Source organism: Olea europaea, chromosome 22 (assembly GCF_002742605.1).
Source record: "Olea europaea var. sylvestris chromosome 22, O_europaea_v1, whole genome shotgun sequence".
NCBI lineage: Eukaryota > Viridiplantae > Streptophyta > Magnoliopsida > Lamiales > Oleaceae > Olea > Olea europaea.
Window position 1 is genome coordinate 3,305,705 of NC_036258.1, and position 18,881 is coordinate 3,324,585.

Consider the following 18,881-nt stretch of genomic DNA (forward strand, 5'->3'; position numbering starts at 1 on the left):
GAATTCTCACCAATTTGGTGAGAATTTATTTTCCTCAATTTGGTAGAAAAATGGTTTAGGTGGCATCAAAGTGGGAAAAATTCCCTAAAAAAAATCATTTCAAACATCCATTTTTGATTTAGGATGAAAATCAAATTCCATTTTCCATGAAATTCATGCCTATCAAACATGGCCTTAAATTTAAAACATTTATGAACATTTCCCAACTTCTTTTTGCCCAAAGAAGTAAGGCTCTTGGTTTAGATTTAAAAATATTAAGAATTGTATGGTGATAACAATAATCCATATCTCTACTCTCTTAAAAAAGGCAATCTTTCCTGTACTGTTCATTTATGAATTATATTTTTTGTTTTCCATTTTACCTTAAATATCTGGTAGAGTCATTCTTACATTAAGGATGTAATAGTCTTTTCGTATGTATATGCAAAATACTTCTTTTCCTCTTATTAGTCAAAAGCAGAGTAATACCGAAAGCTTTGTTTTATAATTCTCTCTCAAAAACAAAACCCTTCACTAACCTTAAGCTCTCTTCCTCTTCCTTGATTCGAAATAATCTACAGGAAGTGAGACATATATCTATAAGTATAATTCTCATGCTTCAATTTTTTCTTTTTGTATGGATTTTTTCCCATTTTTTGAGCTGTAGTGCAAGAACTGAAAACAATTGGTATTTTTTGCTTTAGAGAGGATGGAGCGTCGCTATCTATGATTGTGTTCAGAGGCGGATCTAGCAATGGGCTGGGTTTGGCTATAGCCCAACCCCTGTCCCCAACCCACATTATAAAAAGGAAGGTATTTTATAGTTAAATTAGCTCAAATAACTATGATTATCCCAGCTTCATATTGTGTCCTAACCCCAAATCCAACTATCCAAATATTTTTTCATGGTATTAATGAAATGTGTACAATTTTATTACCAAATTAGTTTTTTATTTAATGCATATTTTACTTATAATTATATATAAACTTTTATAATAAATAAAGTTGTATTGATTAGAGCTAAAATAAATTACTTATTTTAATAGTACGAGACACTAGGGTCTGTTTGATTCCAAATATGAAATTGAATTGGATTGAAAACGAATTCTAGGGAATTGAATTATCTAGAAATTGTTTTCCTGGGAATTGTAAATTATTGTATTTGATTGATATAATTTTCTATGTGGAAAATGTTAAAATAAAAGTGTTTTTTGGTGTTCGTTTGACTTTGTTTTACATGAAAATTGTCAATTAAAGGGATAAATTTTACTGGTATTGGGAATGAAATTTGTTTTCATTGCCAAAAAAAAAAAATTAAGAAAATCATCTATCTTTTGGTGTTCGTTTGACTTTATTTTACATGAAAATTGTCAATTAAAATGAAATATTTTTTTAAATAATTCTTAGAATTTATTTCCATTGCTAACAAAAAAAAAAAGAAAAAAAAAGCCATGAATAGTATGTTGGAATTGGTTTTCCTTAAAAATCAAGAAAATACCATTTCCCAAGACAAGCAAGAAAATGAAATTTCATGGAAATTAAAACTTACCAAACACACAAAATTGGAAAAAGGTGGAATTCGAATTCCATTTTCCATGAAATTCGAACCAATCAAACAGGCAATGTTTGGCCAAACTTAAAGTAATTAAATTGTTTAGTTTTAGAAATATTTTCATATATAACTTATTTATACTTATAAGAGAGAAATTTACTTACTTTAACCATGAAATTGATATTACCGTCAAAATAAGTAACTTATTTCATATTTAATCTTATAATTAAAAAAAATTATAAAACTTATTTATTTATAAATAATAAATAATATGTATATTATAGAGCTGAATCAAACATGGATAAAATTCTTAACTATTCTTTTTTTTAGCTTCTTTATTGTTGGATATATATCATTTGCCCACATTTATCATACTTCTATCAATTTATATTTTCTAAGGTGAGCATCGATTTCATATTTTGCAAGAAAAAGTATGAATATCTAGTGAGACATCTTAGGATAAGAATCTAGACTTGTATTTCATTGAGTGTCTAATACTATTTGTCATGGATGTAATGAGCGTAGTCTCTCAAACTCGATCTCTTGTAGCGTGAATTTATTTAAAATTTTAAAATTTCAGCCCGCCCCTGAATCATTCTCTGGCTCCACCCCGTGTGTTCGACCCATCGAGATGCAGGTGATGATTTGCCAGAACCCTTTTTTTTTTAAATTCATTATAGGAAAATAATTTTGCACGAGATTCCAAAAACTTGGTACAAATTTGTTATGATAAGATGTACGTTAAGAAGAATACTAAGAACTACGTAGGATGCGTATGCAGATCTCTGGCCTCTGGTGTTATGGCTACCCATATTATGGACTCACAATGTGTTCATTTTTCCTCGACCGCCCGATATTACCTGAAACCTCTTCAGTGTTCTTATGAGATTTTTACCTCATGTTTAGTATTGTGTAATTCAATATATCCGGATTCTTTGCTGCAGCTTGCAGTTTACCATTTGATTATGTCAAAACCCAAATACTGAAAATGCAGCCAGTTACTTACGATCTCTCTTGAAATTATTGGCCGCATATTATTCTAGTTAATTTTTTCTCAATTTCTGATTCTATGATTTGTATTGGTGCAGATGATCAAACTCAGAAACTGGAGAAATCTTGGGCTGTAAATCAGCGGAGGGAGGTCTTAATTGAATTTGAGCTTTTGTCATAATAATATTTCGGCTTATTTGTTTTATTTTTCTTGCTCTGTAAATTCCACACCTACAACGTCGTGGGAAAGCGACTAATTATATTTTGTACTTGGACATTTTTTAGGGTAGGCATTCAAATTTCTCCCAAATTGGTTTTGGGAGGATTGCTTATTTGGACATCATAAGAAGTTGTTTTAGGGCCTGTTTGGGAGCGATTCTTTCACCCAAAAAATTGATTTTTTGACCGTTATTTTACTATTACAGCCGTCATATTTGACTTCTTCTCTCACAGGTGGATCCCACTTTTCTTCTAACTGTCAAAAAACCAATTCTCAAAATCACTCCCAAAGCTCTTAAGAATTCACCTTTTCTGCATAGAAGCAAAGATTAGCTCTATTGGGAAAATCAACAACTAGCTAATGATACATTGATACTGAGTAGAAATATTTTTTTCCTTGTTTGATAAAATCAAAGTAATTTCTTCTATTAAATTATCTTTGTCCCTCTAAAATTTAATATCCAATTTTCAACGAAGCAATATCGAGTAGGAATTCCTGCATGTACAGCTAACCACTGGATAAGAGGGGATATGTTTAGAATTTAGATGGAGTGTTGTAAACATAGAATAATATATTATCGGTAAGTTTTTCATTATCCAAGACGTTATTTATATTGGGCAAATAATACCTGAAAGTAACTAATTTATAAGAGGACTTGAGAATTATGAATCATTACGTGGTCGGTAAGAATCATAACACTCTTAGGGTGCGTTTGATTACAAGTAGGAAAATTACATGGAAAGAAAATGAATTCCAAGGAATTGAATTACCTAGAAATTGTTTTCATGGAAATTGTAAATTATTGTGTTTGATTGTATAAATTTTTCACGTGGAAAATGTTGAAGTAAAAGTATTTTTTGATGTTCGTTTGACTTTGTTTTACGTGGAAATTGTCAATTTCAGGGATATCCTCTTTTATAATTATTCCTAAAATTTGTTCCCATTGCCAACAATTAAAAAAAAATAAAAAAAGCAAAAAAAAAATAAAAAAAAAAAAGGTGGAAAACCAAAAACCACCTATCCCCTAGGAAAAAAAAAGGTGGAAAATCACGCTTTAAGGTGTTGTACCTAGAAATTCATGGAAAATCAATTCCCTGGAAAATTTTGTCAATCAAATAGGCCAAAAGTGGAAGTTGGAATTCGAATTCCAAGTTCCATGGAAAATTTCGTGCAATCAAACGGGGCCTTAGAGTATTTTCAAAAGACACTTTAAACATAAGATATTGTTTATTTTCAAGAGTTAACCCTTAAAATTTTGCTTCAAGAGACTCTTTAAATTAACCCTTACTCGATGTTAATTAGTAATTGGAAGTAGACATAAGTCCATCTGTTAGACTTGAACCAACAAAAAGAAGAAAGGAAGTTGAGAATAATGATGACCTAGTGTTGGAAAAAATGAATAAATGACTTATTTTTGGCAAAATTTTCGGTGGGACCCGTTGATCTAATTTGAAAGATCAAACAAAGTTGATCCATGTTCTCCTCCGTGAGAGTATCAAAATCATATATTTATTTGTCAAAAATAAAGTTTGGGTGAATGAGAAATTTGAGTTCAAAGATGACTATTGGAAGATGGTTATGTGGGAAAAAAATTTGAAGTTAATCCCACATAGAAAAAATATGAAAGCAAGAACCACTTTAAATATGGTTATACATTGGAAATGTGTAATTATATATAGTATAGAGGCTCTTTCCACGTGTGTGCATAGGGGGGATGCAAATCACGGACCGAAAATTGCATTCGAACCTTGAACTTGTGTGCGGGTGCGACCTGCGTACACGAATGTCGGACCGAACGGAGTAGAAATTGGCCTATTTGGAGCGTCCAGTAGAAACTAAAGTGACTCCAGTGTTTATTGCCATGGAATTATTGGACAGATTTATGTTATATTAAATCCCAATTTTTCAGCAGTTCCAGAACTTACGAAAATAGGAGAAAAACATTCTGTATATATTTCTGTATGCATCTTGATTTCTATTCAGCGTCGTCGTTGTGGTGATATTACTCGGATACCAGTCAGTTCGTTGGAGTAGTATCTGTGGTGTTCAGATTCTAAGGGATTTTGCCGTTGTATCTTGAAAAACTGATGCTCGGATTAGATCTCAAGTGCTTACGGTGAGGGAGCGAATATGTTTTAAGGAATCTGTGCTCGCACATACCTCAAGTTGAAAATTTATTTATTTTCTACAATTTACATATTTGCAAGTTATTTATTTATTTAGCGATTTACACGTTTGTAATTTACTAGATTCATATACTTTGTATATATATATATATATATATTCTGAATCTTCTTGCTAACAGTTGGTAAATGCAATTCTGTATATGTATATTACATATACGATTTTTCTATTGAAAAAATTCTGTGTTATTTTAATAAAAATAATTCGTGCTAATTTTACGTATATACGGTAAGCTTCGTTGCCAAATACAATGAGCTGTCAAATACAGTAAGTTGCAAATACGGTAATGTGCAAATACAGTAAGTTGCTTGCAAATACGATAAGATGCATATACGGTATGCTTAAAATCAGTATCTAAACTACATATACGGTATGCGATAATCCAATTTCATTAAAACCACTATATTCCAACACTTAGCACTAAGATTAATGATAATAATCTGCAATTAGTGAGAGGAAGAAAATTAAGAAGGGAGAAAGCAGGCTATGGCCCATGCACGCACATGCTTATGCATGATGGATGAGGTAACCCTCCAACTCATGCATGTGCCTTCTAATCTAATTAGTGAGCTTAATTTGGACAAGTACATGTTAATTAAACACAAAGACGTGTTAATACAGTTGGAAATATCTTTCCTCCCTCTTGATATATTTATTTTTCACCAAAATAAAATCAAATATTGTTTTATATTAATCCTCCATGCAAAAGAAGAGTCTTCAGGATAAAATAATATTAAAAAAAAAAAACCTTTAAAAAGAGGTTTTCGCTGCTGAAGAAACTTATAAAAACTCATCAGATGCTTTTTGCCGATTCAAGTCCAAACAGTCTCTCAAATAAGTTTTGAGTGAGAATTACCCATTCAGAGAGAGTAAGAAAGAAGTTTTTTTTTTTTGAAAATAATTTTAAAAAAATACTACCAGCAATTTCTTAATCCAAGACGAAGATATTATACTGCATGTCTTGTGACCTTCTAATTTTATTCGTAAAAGAAAGCTTGTATAGCCATACACAGGGACGGATTCAGGATTGGATTCAAGACCGGACTGCTACGTGGAAAAAAAAATTTACATAAAAAATTGATTTTTTACCAAAAAAAAATAAAAAAAAAACCTTTAAAAAAAATTTGTTGGCCCTGAGGGGGGGGGGGCCCCCCCCCCCCCAACCCAAATCCAACCCTGGCCATACATATATTTTTTTTTTTATTTACAAACGTTACAAAGTACATTCAAGATTCTTTACTCTTCCGTTTATTCTAACATTTCTCAAATTCTATTTTGCATTCCATTTCAACCCACTGCTGCCACCCTTTAACTTTAACTCACAAGCTCCAGTCCTAACGTAACAATATGAAGAGCAATAAAAACATTTTTTTATTTATTAAAGTTATAGTATACATTCTTCGAGTTCTAGCTAAAATGAGCCTTCAATGATAAAAATTAGAAAGTAGATCTTTATGTCATCTTGATTTAAAAGTGTTAATGCTGAAGCTGCTCTATTGATGTGTTGTTACCCTCATCTTCAAGAACTACAATATAACTAACACCAACGAAATCAAGATTTTTTTTTTCTTTTTGATTATTTATTTTTCGACTTTCGTCCATGGAGTAGTGTATTTCTTATTACTGAAGATATAAATGAAAATAAAATATAAATTTAAGAGGGATTGAAAGCAAAGGCAAAAGGAAAAACTCAAATCACTCTCTCTTTTTAATCAATAATAATTAATTAAAATCACCATTTTACATGCATAATAAATTCAAAAATGAACAATCAAACCAACTTATTAGTTACATTAAATCAAACCAGACAAATCCCACATCAAATCAATAAGTAAAAACATGGGCAGATCAAAAGAGGAGGGCGAAAACGATGGCTGCTACGGAGGCAAAGAAGGTGGGAATGAAGGTGGTGGCGGCGTCGGAGGTGGGGCCTGGAGCCGGAGGATCGGCAGCGGAGACACCGTTCACGGAGGAGAGTGCTATGAACATGAGGACCGTCAAGGCAGTTGCCAGCATCTTCATCTTCATGGTCTCCATTGCTTCTTCAAAAGAAAGATAATTAAGAGATATATAATGGACGTATGTATGTATGTATTTATGTATATATAGAAAGAGAGAGGCTCTGCAATTTCTATTTGAAGAAAAATGTTATGTTTGTATAGAGAAGGTGGAGTTTATATACAAACGGAGGTGAAGAAGAGAGAGAAATTCGGGGCAGTTTAACGTTAAAAAAAGCTTCATTGTTCTTTTTCTTTTTCTTTTTTGTCTGCTTAATTATTTAGACACCTTCTTTTTACCCTTCTCTCTTTTTGTTTGAACAAAAGTTTCAACTTTATTTGCTTTTTTGATAGAAATTCAGGAACTAGGAGACATCTCTTTATACTTTCATCAATAGATAAGCTAAGTGTCGCATGGTAACTTGAAGAGTCAATTTCACAATTAGCTACTAACTAAATCAACAAATTGCCAAACGTAAAAAAAGCGTATAAGTTATGAGTATAAACTCACGATTGATACTAAATTAATCTATTATAGTGTGAAATGGAAGAGTTGACGCGGTGTTCGCGTGTGGGTCGCCACCATCATATTGGCATTGCCTCTTTTTTTCTCTAGTCTCAACCACTATTGTTTTGTTGTATGAAAAGAAAAAGGCAGGCTTAGCTATTAATTATTGCTTTTGTCAATGTTAAACTTTATTTTTTCCAATTTTCATTATTAGTTTACCTAATCTAATGCTTCCATATTGGTTTTGATTTTAGAATTTAGATGTGAAGATGTGTTTCATTAATTTAATCCAAGAACTTCAACTTTTCATATTTATGTACCTTTTTTTTTTTAATGTTTTTTTTACAAGTTATAAACCGATACTTGTCCACATTCACGGATTCTAATCCTCTCAGTCCTTGAATTGAAATGAAGCAAGGCCACTAAAAAAATAAAACATGTACTTAAATTTGATCAAGGAACCTTATAGAGAACATAGGGATTTATAAACCCAACTATAAAGAAAATATAATAAAATGTTTATTTACCCTCTGTCCACTCATTTCATTGTTGGATTGAGCTACTACGTTGTTTTGTGTTAAATTCCACCGTAATTTGTTAGATTTTATTTCATTTTTATTTATTTTTCAATTTCATTTATATTGTCTTGAGTGTTAGTCAAGATAATTATTTTTATATTGATTTTAAACAGTCTTTAACTTTTTCTCTTAGGAGAGATCCACAAAAGATGGTATTACCTTTGAAGTACTTTAGAAAAAGATATCCAGAAATAATTAAAGTGAAAATTACACCATAGACTTTAGTAACTTTTGAAATTTAAAATTTAGTTTTTATTTATTTTTTAATTCATTTTTACTGTCTTCTTTCACTAATTAGAAATATGTACGTCCAAATACAGACCCTCCCCCGCCATCACCAGTACTGCAACCTACCATGCATCACCACCACTATTGTTGATCCCCATCTCGCACTAACACTCACTACAACAATTCACAAGTATCTGTCAAAACTTAGTCCATCTTACTTGCTAATTTCTGTTAGTGTAAACTGCTTTGAATAAATCAAATCTTTTAGAGTAGACTCAAGGCCGGTACTATGATTGACGGGCTCTTAGGCGAAGTTTGTAAATTAGGCCTCTCAGCGAAAGCAATGTAAATACAAAATTCAACGGTGTATTATGCGACCCATTGAGAATTACACCATTGAGAATGATTCCGTCACAACTCACGAGCCTAAAACAAAAATTTATATAAAATTATGATACTTTTACTTGTACATTATCAAATTAAAGTTTAGCTAAAAGCGCCAACTTACATATGAGCTAGGGCCTATTGGCTTGAATAAATTCTTGAAATACAGGACCCAATCTGAATCTCATCTTCCATTCTGGCTTTTGCTATACTTTAAGTGCCTGAAAATGTTAACTTGAATAGTTGAATGGGGGTAATAACGTAATAGACTAAATCTAATAGGAACCAAAGTCTTTTATCAATGCACAATCGAAAATCAAATCTATGAAACCCCTCAAAATTCCAAAATAAGTGTTCTTTTTCATCTTTGATTTGATTTTCATTTATCATTGCACTCCCAGCCTTTTTCTTTCTTTTTTTGGTTGTATCCTGTCGAAGAGTATTCAATTTCCATTTTCCCTTTGAGTGGAAGTATATATAATAAAGAAATGGCACATAACCAGGAAATGGCACAATTCTTTTAACATTATATTGCTCTGGAAACTATTATACATATAAATTAAAGTTTCCTTAGCTTATATAAAGGAAACAATAATACATAAAGGAAATGTAATAAAACGGACAGTATACAATAGCTTAGAATTAAAGCTTTTTAGTTTATATAAGACCGCAAGTGAAGTGAAGATAAATAATTCAATGAAAAACGAATTATGCAATGAGTTATATTATATAGACTATTCAACTCTTTTAAGTGAAGTGAAGATTTTGAAATGAAATTCAAAATCTATGAAAATACTATAAAATGAAAACCTGTTGAAGCCCGTAAAATTGTAAAAAGCTACATAAATCAAATTACTAGACATCAAGACCTTAATTCCCTGATCACTAGATCTTAGATTCTTAGTCTTGGCAATATTTAAGCCTTTCAAAAAATTCAACTACTTGCTTACACCCTACTATAATTATATAAATTCCCTTTTTCTTCAAACTTTATTGCTCTGTAGATAAATTTCACCCTAGGAAAAATGCTGTGGATCCACCTTCCATGATGATGGTATGCACAAGATTCAAAACCCAAAAAAAGATTTAAAAAAAAAAGGTTACCAGATAATGAGCTTTTATACTAGAATCCCAGATTAAGATAGAATATGCTGAATACCCAAAATGACAATGAGTAAGATTAGAGAGAGAAAGTGGATAAGATTAGAGATAGAAAGTGGATACACAAGGTAAAAAAACTTAATTACCCACTCAATAGCTCGATTGAAGAAGCCCAAATATCCAGAAACCAAGATTAACATTGAGGAAAAAGAGGGTGTTGGCCAATACCCAATAGCAGAGGGTGTTGGTAGCACTAGTCCAGATTGGTAGATTTTCGGCACCAGCGATGCAAAACTACCAAGTCCAAGTGAAGAGGCAACTCAAAAGCAGAAGAGCTGCAGACTTGAGACTTCGAACGACTTCTCAAAGATTTTGGGAACCATTGACCTGAAGTAGACGACACTGATGCGACGACTGACGAGCACGTCGAGCAGGCTGCTGTATTTCAGATTTTGGGAATTTTTGACTGTATTTCAGAATCAGATTGTGGAAATTTTTGGTTATTTGGATTGGATCGTGGATATTGGATATGTAAATTTGGTTGGGTAAATAAATCTGAAAGGTAAATGGATTGTGGGCTTGTTGGATAATTGTGTTATATAAAAATAATAATAATAAATAAATAAATTATTTGGCCAAAATTAGGCCCCCTATGATCTTGGGCCTGAGCCAGGACCGGGCCTTAGTAGACTAAGTCAATGTTGAGTTGTTAATAAAAGAGTAATCCTATGCTTTATCTAAAAGATCGTATCTGAGTATTTTTAGTAAAGTTTGTTAATTCTTAGTCTATAAATTCAGTTTCTGATGTAATTATTGTGTGGTTCTCAATAAGATTCTTTCAATTCCTATTTCATTAAAGAATTTTCTTGTTTTTTTTATATGGTGTCAGAGCAAAGTTTAAAGTCCTGGTTTTTATTCACTCTTCTTGACTATCTAATTGTTGTCTTGTTGGAGAAAGGTGGAACTTTGCTACAAGAAAATTCCTTAGTTTGCAATATGGAATTAATTAGTGGAGGAAATAGTTCCAATACACAAAATGGTGTTGAGAAATTAGTTGGCACAAACTACAAGTACTGGAGAATGTATATGGAAGCTTACCTTCAAGGCCAAGATCAGTGGGAGCTGGTTGCTAGTACCGATTCAACAATTTCATATGACACTCCTGATAATGCTGAACCACGACGAAAGTAGAAGATCTCGTGTGGTAAGGCACTTTTTACCTTGAGGACATCAATCAGCAAGGAGCTCATTGATCATGTTCGTGATGTTAATTCTCCAAAACAAGTTTGGGAAACTCTTGAAAGGTTGTTTTCTAAGAAGAATATAGCAACGTTGCAATTTTTGGAAAACGAATTGGCAATGACAACACAAGGAAGTGTGTCAATTTTAGAAAAAAAATTTACGAATTAAAAATATTTGTGCTTAAACTTTAGAACTAGATGTTGATAGCGTTGTCAATGGATCGGATCTGCTCAAATCCGATCCAGTTCGTTAAGAATAATCATCCAGTCCGATAATTTGACGGATATTTGAATGTTAAATCCAAATTCGATTAGCTATGTTATCGGATATCCGATCCAAAATTGAATAAATTAAAAAAATAAAAATTTTATTTATTTTTTCATTAAAAATCATAGCCTCAATAAGATTTTAATTATTTATTTATTTTAAAAAATATTTGTACTATCTTAATGGGTTCACTTATTATATTAGAAGGCACAAATCAAATTTTTTATCCAAGTGATGCTCGTTTTAACTCCTATTTAAAAAAGACCCCTCTTTGAATGTTTTAGTAATATTCTATTGTGGGATACTAGCTTTTTAAAAGATTCTCCTCTTCCAATTATTTAGTAATCTTTCAATGTGGAATACTAATCACAATCATTTGTCAATTCTAAGTGTTTATTAGTTTACTTTATTATTTTCATTAAAAATTATAGCCTCAATAAGAATTTAATAATTTTTTTGACATATTAATTGTTAGTTTTTTATTTTATAAAACAAATTACTATCGTAAATCTAATTAATAAATTAACTATTAGTTTTATCTTATTTTAATTAATAATAAAATTAAATCTCTTCAAAGTTTTCAATTAAAAATATTATACTAATATATAATACTATTTATTATTTAAAAATTACGTGTAAAGTATAATACATTTTTCAAAATGGAAAAAAACAGTTTCATAAATTATGCGATAATATAAAAATATAATATATTATTATAATAAATCGGATCGAGTTATTATTGGATCGGATTGACCTATATTTATATTTGATTTATATAGTTAATGAATTATCGGGTTCAGATCTCAATCGGGTTATGGGATTGAGACTCTAAATCCATCTCTCATTAATATCAACAAACTCGGATCAAAATTCAATCAATTGACAGCTCTGGATGTTGACGAGAGGATTAGTGGAGCACGACTACGACGATTCCTAGTTTGCGGCATAAATAAAGAATATTTTCGTTTTGTTACCCCAATCCAAGGATGGGCAACTCAACCATTAGTTGAGGAGTTAGAGAATTTGCTCTCCAATCAAGAGTCATCAGCTAAGCAAATGTCCAGCGAATTTAATCTTGAATTAGATATTGCTTTTTTATCAAAAGGAAAGTCTAAACAGAAGGATAATGATGACGGTCCACAAAGAAACAACTTGATCAAATGCTATAGATGCGGAAAATTGGACATATAAAGAAATATTGTCACGTGAAGCTTTCCAAAGCAAGCATTGCAATTGCAGATGAAGAAGGTGATCAACTGAAGTGGGAGCAATGTTTTGCTACTGAAACAATTGAAAGTGATGGTGGTGCTCTTAATGATGATTGGATCATTGATTCTGGTTGCTCATATCATGTGACCGGCAATGATTCATCACTTTTTAGGTTTACGATAGCATAATGGAGAATGAGTAATTGTCAAGGCTGATAATTCAAGTTACGCATTAGGAAAAGATGGAGTCATTAAGATTAAGGTTGCTGATGATGCAAAGGCCAAAAGTGTCATGTTGAATGATGTGTATCATGTCCCAGGTTTGAAGAAAAACTTAGTTTCTATTTCTCAAATTACTAATTCTAGAAAGTATGTTTTGTTTGGGCCAAATGATGTGAAGATACTTGATCTTGTGAGAAATCTAGCAGCTCATATTGTCATTGCTGGTGAGAAGAAAGGTTCCTTGTTCGTAATGTCAGCAGGGGAGGCATACGTAAAGAAGACAAGCCAAACTAAGAATGCAACAATATGGCATGCTTGATTACGCCACCTAGGCTATCAAATGTTGCAGTAAATCTCCTAAAAGAAATTAGTAGATGGAATTCCAACTTTGAAAGATGTATATAAAAATGTGGTCTGTCAAGGATGTCAATATGGCAAATCACATCTCCTTCTTTTCAAACATTCATCAAACCGAAGGCCAGCCTTATTTGAATTGGTGCATATAGATTTGATGGGACCTACAAGAACACCTATTTATAGTGGATATTATTATGTATTGGTGTGGGTAGATGAGTATTCAAGGTACACTAGGTTATAATTTCTGAAAGAAAAGAGTGAGACACTAACCAAGTTTGTTGAGTTTCAGAAAACTATAGAGACATAGTTTGGGAGAAAAATAAAATGTTTGAAGAGTGACGGTGGCCATGAATACATATCAAGTGACTTCTTTCAATATTGTGATAATAATGGAATTCAACGACAAATGATGTGTCCTGATACCCCCAACAAAATGGGGTTGTAGAAAGAAAATGAAGGCATGTTACTTCAACAAGCTTATCATGGCTGCATAATAAAAAACTTCCACGAGAGCCTTGGGCAGAGGCTATTCAATGTGCATGTCATGTGAGCAATTGATTACCTCCATGGCCAGTTAAAGAAAAATCTTCTTTTGGATTGATTTGCTATGTTCATATTCCTAAAGGCAGTCGAACTAAACTTGACCCGAAAACAAAGAAATGTGTATTTGTTGGCTATGATGCACATAGGAAAGGATGGAGATGTATGGATCCAGACAAAGAAGTTTGTTACTTCTCGACATGTGGTGTTCGATGAGGTTTCAACATTACAAGCTAGTCAAAATCTTACTATCAAAGATGCTATTTCTGATGATGATCAAGATAGCTTGGAGCTACCTCCTATCAATGTGCAAGTGCAACCATCTAATAATGATAATTCCTTAGAGTTAACAACTTCAAACTCAGAAGAATGAGAATAGATAAAAAGACCAACAAAGGAGAAAAAACAACCGGAGTACCTTAAAGACTATGAAGTGCAGCTAAATCAATGCACCGTGGCTTCATGTTTTTATACTGGAGGCATTAAATGAAGAAGAACCAGCATGCTATTATGAAGCTAAAGGTTGTCCAGAATGGGAAATGGCAATGTAAGAAGAAATTGAAGCATTGGGCAAAAATGAGACATGGAATCTGGTGTCAAAACCAAAAAATTGTGAGCCAGTCACTTGTAAATGGGCTTACAAATTGAAGAAGAAAATAGATGGGTCAATTGATAGGTATAAATCTCATCTCGTAACTCGTCGTTTCTCTCAAAGTTATGGCTTGGATTATGAAGAATCCTTCAGTCCAATAGCAAAAATGGTGACTCCCAGGTCAATTTTTTCACTTGCTGCCTTTAAAAATTGGAAGTTGTGGTAACTTGATGTGAAAAATGCATTTCTTTATGGAGAATCAGATCATGATATCTTCATGGAACAACCCCAAGGGTTCATCTCCAAACAGTTTCCGCACTATGTTTGTCGGTTGAAGAAAACATTATATGGACTAAAATAAGCACCACGTGCTTGGTATGGTAAGATATCTCAATATCTTATCTTCTATGGATTCAAAGTTTCAACTAGTTTGTTTGTGAAAATAGATCCAAAATTGCATTTGGTGGTATTATTGTATGTTAAGGACAATAAAATAGATCCAAAATTCTGGAACTTTTTGGCCAAGGGGGAGTCAAAGATAATAACCATTCCTATGGAGCCATATCTCAAGTTGAAGAAAGAGGAAGGAGAATTATTGAAGGATGCCAAGAGATTTTGACAGCTTGTTGGAAGTTTAATTTATTTAACTATCACAAGACCAGACATCGCATACTCTGTTGGTGTTATTTCTCAATCCGTGCAGAATCCAAGAGCTCCTCATTTAGATGCAGCTAAAAGAGTTTTACGTTATGTACAAGGATCTTTTGATTATGGTCTTTTATATAAGAAAAATGAAGAATTTTTGTTAAGTGGCTTTTGTGATGCAGATTGGGTAGGGAAGTGAACGATTGCCGTTCAACTACAGGGTACTATTTTAGTACTGGTTTCATGGTACAACAAGAAACAGTCTACTGTTGCGTTGTCAAGCACCGAAGCCGAATATGTGTAAGCAACTATGGCTACACAAGAGTTTATTTGGTTGAAGCATCTAGTAGAAGATATATTCTGTGAAGTCTATTATGCCATGTAGATTCAATGTGAAAATGAAAGTGCTATTAAACTTGCTTCAAATCCAATTTTCCATGGAAGAACAAAACATATTGAACTCCAGTACCACTTTGTTCGAGAGAAGGTGTTAAGTCAAGAAATTGAGCTTAAAGGAGTTTGTACCAATGGCCAAGTTACAGTTATATTTACCAAGACTTTAACAGTGTCCAAATTCGAGGATTTCAGACTTGCTCTTAGAGTTGTTGATCATAAGTATGCACTAAGGGGGAGTGTAACTTAGTGCATCTTGCTAATTTCTGTTAATGTCAACTGCTTTGAATAAATCAAATCTTTTAGAGTAGACTAAGTCAGTGTTGAGTTGTCAATAAAAGCGTAATTCTAAGCTTTACCTAACAGATCGTATCTGAGTATTTTTTTTAGTAAAGTTTGTTAATTCTTAGTCTATAAATTCAGTTTCTGATGTAGTTATTATGCGTGATTCTCAATAAGATTCTTCCAATTCCGATTTCATTAAAGAAATTTCTTGTTTTTTTATAGTATCACCAACACCACCACCATTCACCACACACCATTGTGTAGGTCTAAGATCAAAATTAAGATCTAGATTGGATTTTAATCCCCTGTTTGTCATTCTTTAATTTAATTTAATTTAATTTATGTTTCATACTCATTTTTTAACCAAAAATATATATAATAAAATATTCTGTACGTAATTTTTTCTTACTTTTTAACAATATATTCTCCAAAAATTGCTACTCGAAACTATGTTTTTAAAATTTTAAAGATGCCAAACAGGGACTAAATATGATCTAGGAGTGTCATGAGGAGCTTTAGTTGATTGTAAGGAACTTTCATTAATATTGATAGAACGGTGGAGCTTCCGCCAAAGCTTTCTTGTTGCAGTAAGTTTCCGGCCTGATTTTTGTTTTTGTGGGAGGAGGATTGGGTTCCACCATCGTTGTGGTTTGTGTGACTGGGGCTGATGATTTTAGCAGGATAGTGCGGATTGTGGTGGTAGTGGTGGGAGTGGCGAGAGTATAAATTGAATGTTACAAGTGGTGGTAACGGTGGCCACGATGGTGGTGTGATACAAATTGTGATGATAACGATGACCATGGTTAAAGGCAGTCGGCAGTCGTTATTTAAATTCATCATTTGTGTATATATATAAACTTTTAAAAAGAAAACTATATTATATTTTTAACTATACGTAAATTGACTTGAATGGATAGATGAAAAAAATTAAATAAAAATATATCATTCTAAATTTATTAATTATTTTTATTAAATTCTTTTTGACCTTTTTATAAAAATATATCATTCTAAATACATCCATTATTTTTATTAAATTATTTTTGACCTTTTTTTTTTATAAAAATCCTAATATTCATAAATATTCTCTTCAAATAAATTCAAAATAATAGTTTAAGAGACATCATTATAGTAAATGCATACATATATAGAAATATATGAAGAAAAGTTTGAAAAAGTAAGATTACCTTTTATTGTTAGCTTGAAGAAATTAGTATGTGAAGGATTCTTAATTTGTGTGGGTTATTTGATAATGTGCTTTTTGATGGCATGATTGAAAATATGAAAGGATATTGAACAAAATATGATAGGCTAAATATATAAAAATGGTGTGGATGTATAGATATGTAAAAATGGTGCGGATAGATATATGAAAGGATTGAAGTAAAATAAATGAATTTAATAAAGACAATATTGGAACGCAATGGGGATGAAAATAGTTTTTTTTAGTTGTATATTTTAAACAAAATAAATCTAAAGTGAAACGAATATATAATAATGATGGAGGTGAATAGCGACTCTCTAGTTAAATGAAGAGAAAATAACACAAGACCAGGTCTTTAAAAATTACAATTAAAAAATCAGTTACAAAGTTATATTATTCACAAATTAGGCATTATGGCCCTATTTGTTTCCCATTTTCATAGTAAAAATGCATCTTGAAATATTTAATTAATGAAGAATGTGTGGTTAAGAAATAAGGAAAAGTTTTAATTTTGCATGTAATGTTATTTTATTGAAGAATGTATGGTTGAAAGGAAGAGAGAGAAAGAATATATTTTTGAAAAAATGGGTATCAAACAAGGCTTATATATAATTAATCCACCCAATTCAATTAAAAACACTAATAATTTCACCCATTTTCAATCCCGTCTCAAATTACAATTAAAAAATCAGTTACAAAGTTATATTATTCACAAATTAGGCATTATGGCCCTATTTGTTTCCCATTTTCATAGTCAAAATGCATCTTGAAATATTTAATTAATGAAGAATGTGTGGTTAAGAAATAAGGAAAAGTTTTAATTTTGCATGTAATGTTATTTTATTGAAGAATGTATGGTTGAAAGGAAGAGAGAGAAAGAAATATATTTTTGAAAAAATGGGTATCAAACAAGGCTTATATATAATTAATCCACCCAATTCAATTAAAAACACTAATAATTTCACCCATTTTCAATCCCGTCTTTTTCTTTTCTCTTTTCAACGTTGGCTTCTCTATTCTCGACTTCAACGACCTATTCAAACACCGCAACAACGATGAATGAGATGCGTCGGTGTCGACGTGGGCATGGGAAGATGACGCTATCGTGAACGTAGCATTGCGACATTGTAGTTCTCTTTCTCTTTTTTCGATTTGCAGATAATGGTTTGTGCCCGTCTCTACCTTCTCTTTTTTCGATGCGGTGAAGGAGATTCAAATATTGCAACCAGCATAAAGGAGATACCTGTACCAACTTGAGGGAGGCAACGTTCACAGTAGCGCGAAGCTACATCTCAATCTGCATTTTTTTGGGGATTTTTCGATCTGACGGCGATTTTGGTTGGAGGTGCTGATGGGTGTTAATGGTGGCAGTGGCGGTCGACAATGGTGATGTGATGGAAACGCTGCAATAGCTTCTTTGTGCAGCGTGGATGTGGCTGGGTGACGGTTTTGGGGTGAACATGTGGTGATGGTGGTGCGAGGGATCTGGTAGGACGGCTGTGGTGGTGATGGTAGCGGCGTTGCTTGTGTTGGCAGTGGTGATTTGGGTGGTGTTGGTGAGATAGGTAGTGCATTATTGGGTGTGTTTCTGGTCTTGGTGGTTGTAGTGGTTTTTGGTGGTGGCTGTGTTGGCGGTGGAGACTATGGTAAGGTTGTGGGTTAGGTATTGTTGTTATGTTCGGTGGTGGCAGTTGTGGCGGTTTCTGGTGGGGGTATGTACTGTGGGTACTGTTATGCCCCTCACCAAATCGCTTCGGCATGATAGACCCACTCCTCTACAAGGCTCCACGTGTCACTACGAAGTGGTTTTGAAGCAATTTCAACCCCATCTAGCAACCCAAGCGATCGAAGCGCCTCCTGAAACCGAAGCGTTGGGCACTCCGAGGTGCTCCCTTAAAAGATGCCTCCGTCGCCAACTTCAAAAGTCTATCTGCGTCAGGATCCTCTATGGAGGTAACATCTCCATGGGCCTAGTTGATATGACATATCAACTTTGTATCAACTCAATTTAGAGAATTAATTACCCATCCATTCTAAATGTGGCTGATTGATGCCTACGAGCAGACATCTCACACCGTCGAATGTATACACGTATCTCACATCCAATGGTGCTCCTCATCTATAAATACCCAAGGTTTAGTAAGAGACAAAGAAATTGATACTAGGCTTAGCTCTCCACACAAGAAATATTTATTCTCCTCCCCACTC

The 18,881-nt window shown here is 32.7% G+C and overlaps 1 protein-coding gene and 1 long non-coding RNA gene across 2 annotated transcripts; one reads left to right on the forward strand and one right to left on the reverse strand.

Moving 5' to 3' along the window:
* Positions 1 to 480: 480 nt before the first annotated feature.
* On the forward strand, positions 481 to 2,932 carry LOC111371208. The gene is made up of 3 exons (XR_002698539.1): positions 481 to 582; positions 684 to 792; positions 2,620 to 2,932. It is a non-coding gene; the product is annotated as an uncharacterized LOC111371208 (long non-coding RNA).
* A 3,696-nt stretch (positions 2,933 to 6,628) lies between these two features.
* Positions 6,629 to 7,083, reverse strand: LOC111371209 (arabinogalactan peptide 14-like). The gene has a single exon (XM_022993105.1). It carries the CDS (start codon positions 6,960 to 6,962, stop codon positions 6,774 to 6,776), a length of 189 nt encoding a protein of 62 aa, XP_022848873.1. The 5' UTR covers positions 6,963 to 7,083; the 3' UTR covers positions 6,629 to 6,773.
* Positions 7,084 to 18,881: the final 11,798 nt, after the last annotated feature.

Coding starts and splice junctions, on each gene's coding strand:
- LOC111371209 (XM_022993105.1), bottom strand. CDS start 6,962: ATGGAGACCATGAAGATGAAGATGCTGGCAACTGCCTTGACGGTCCTC.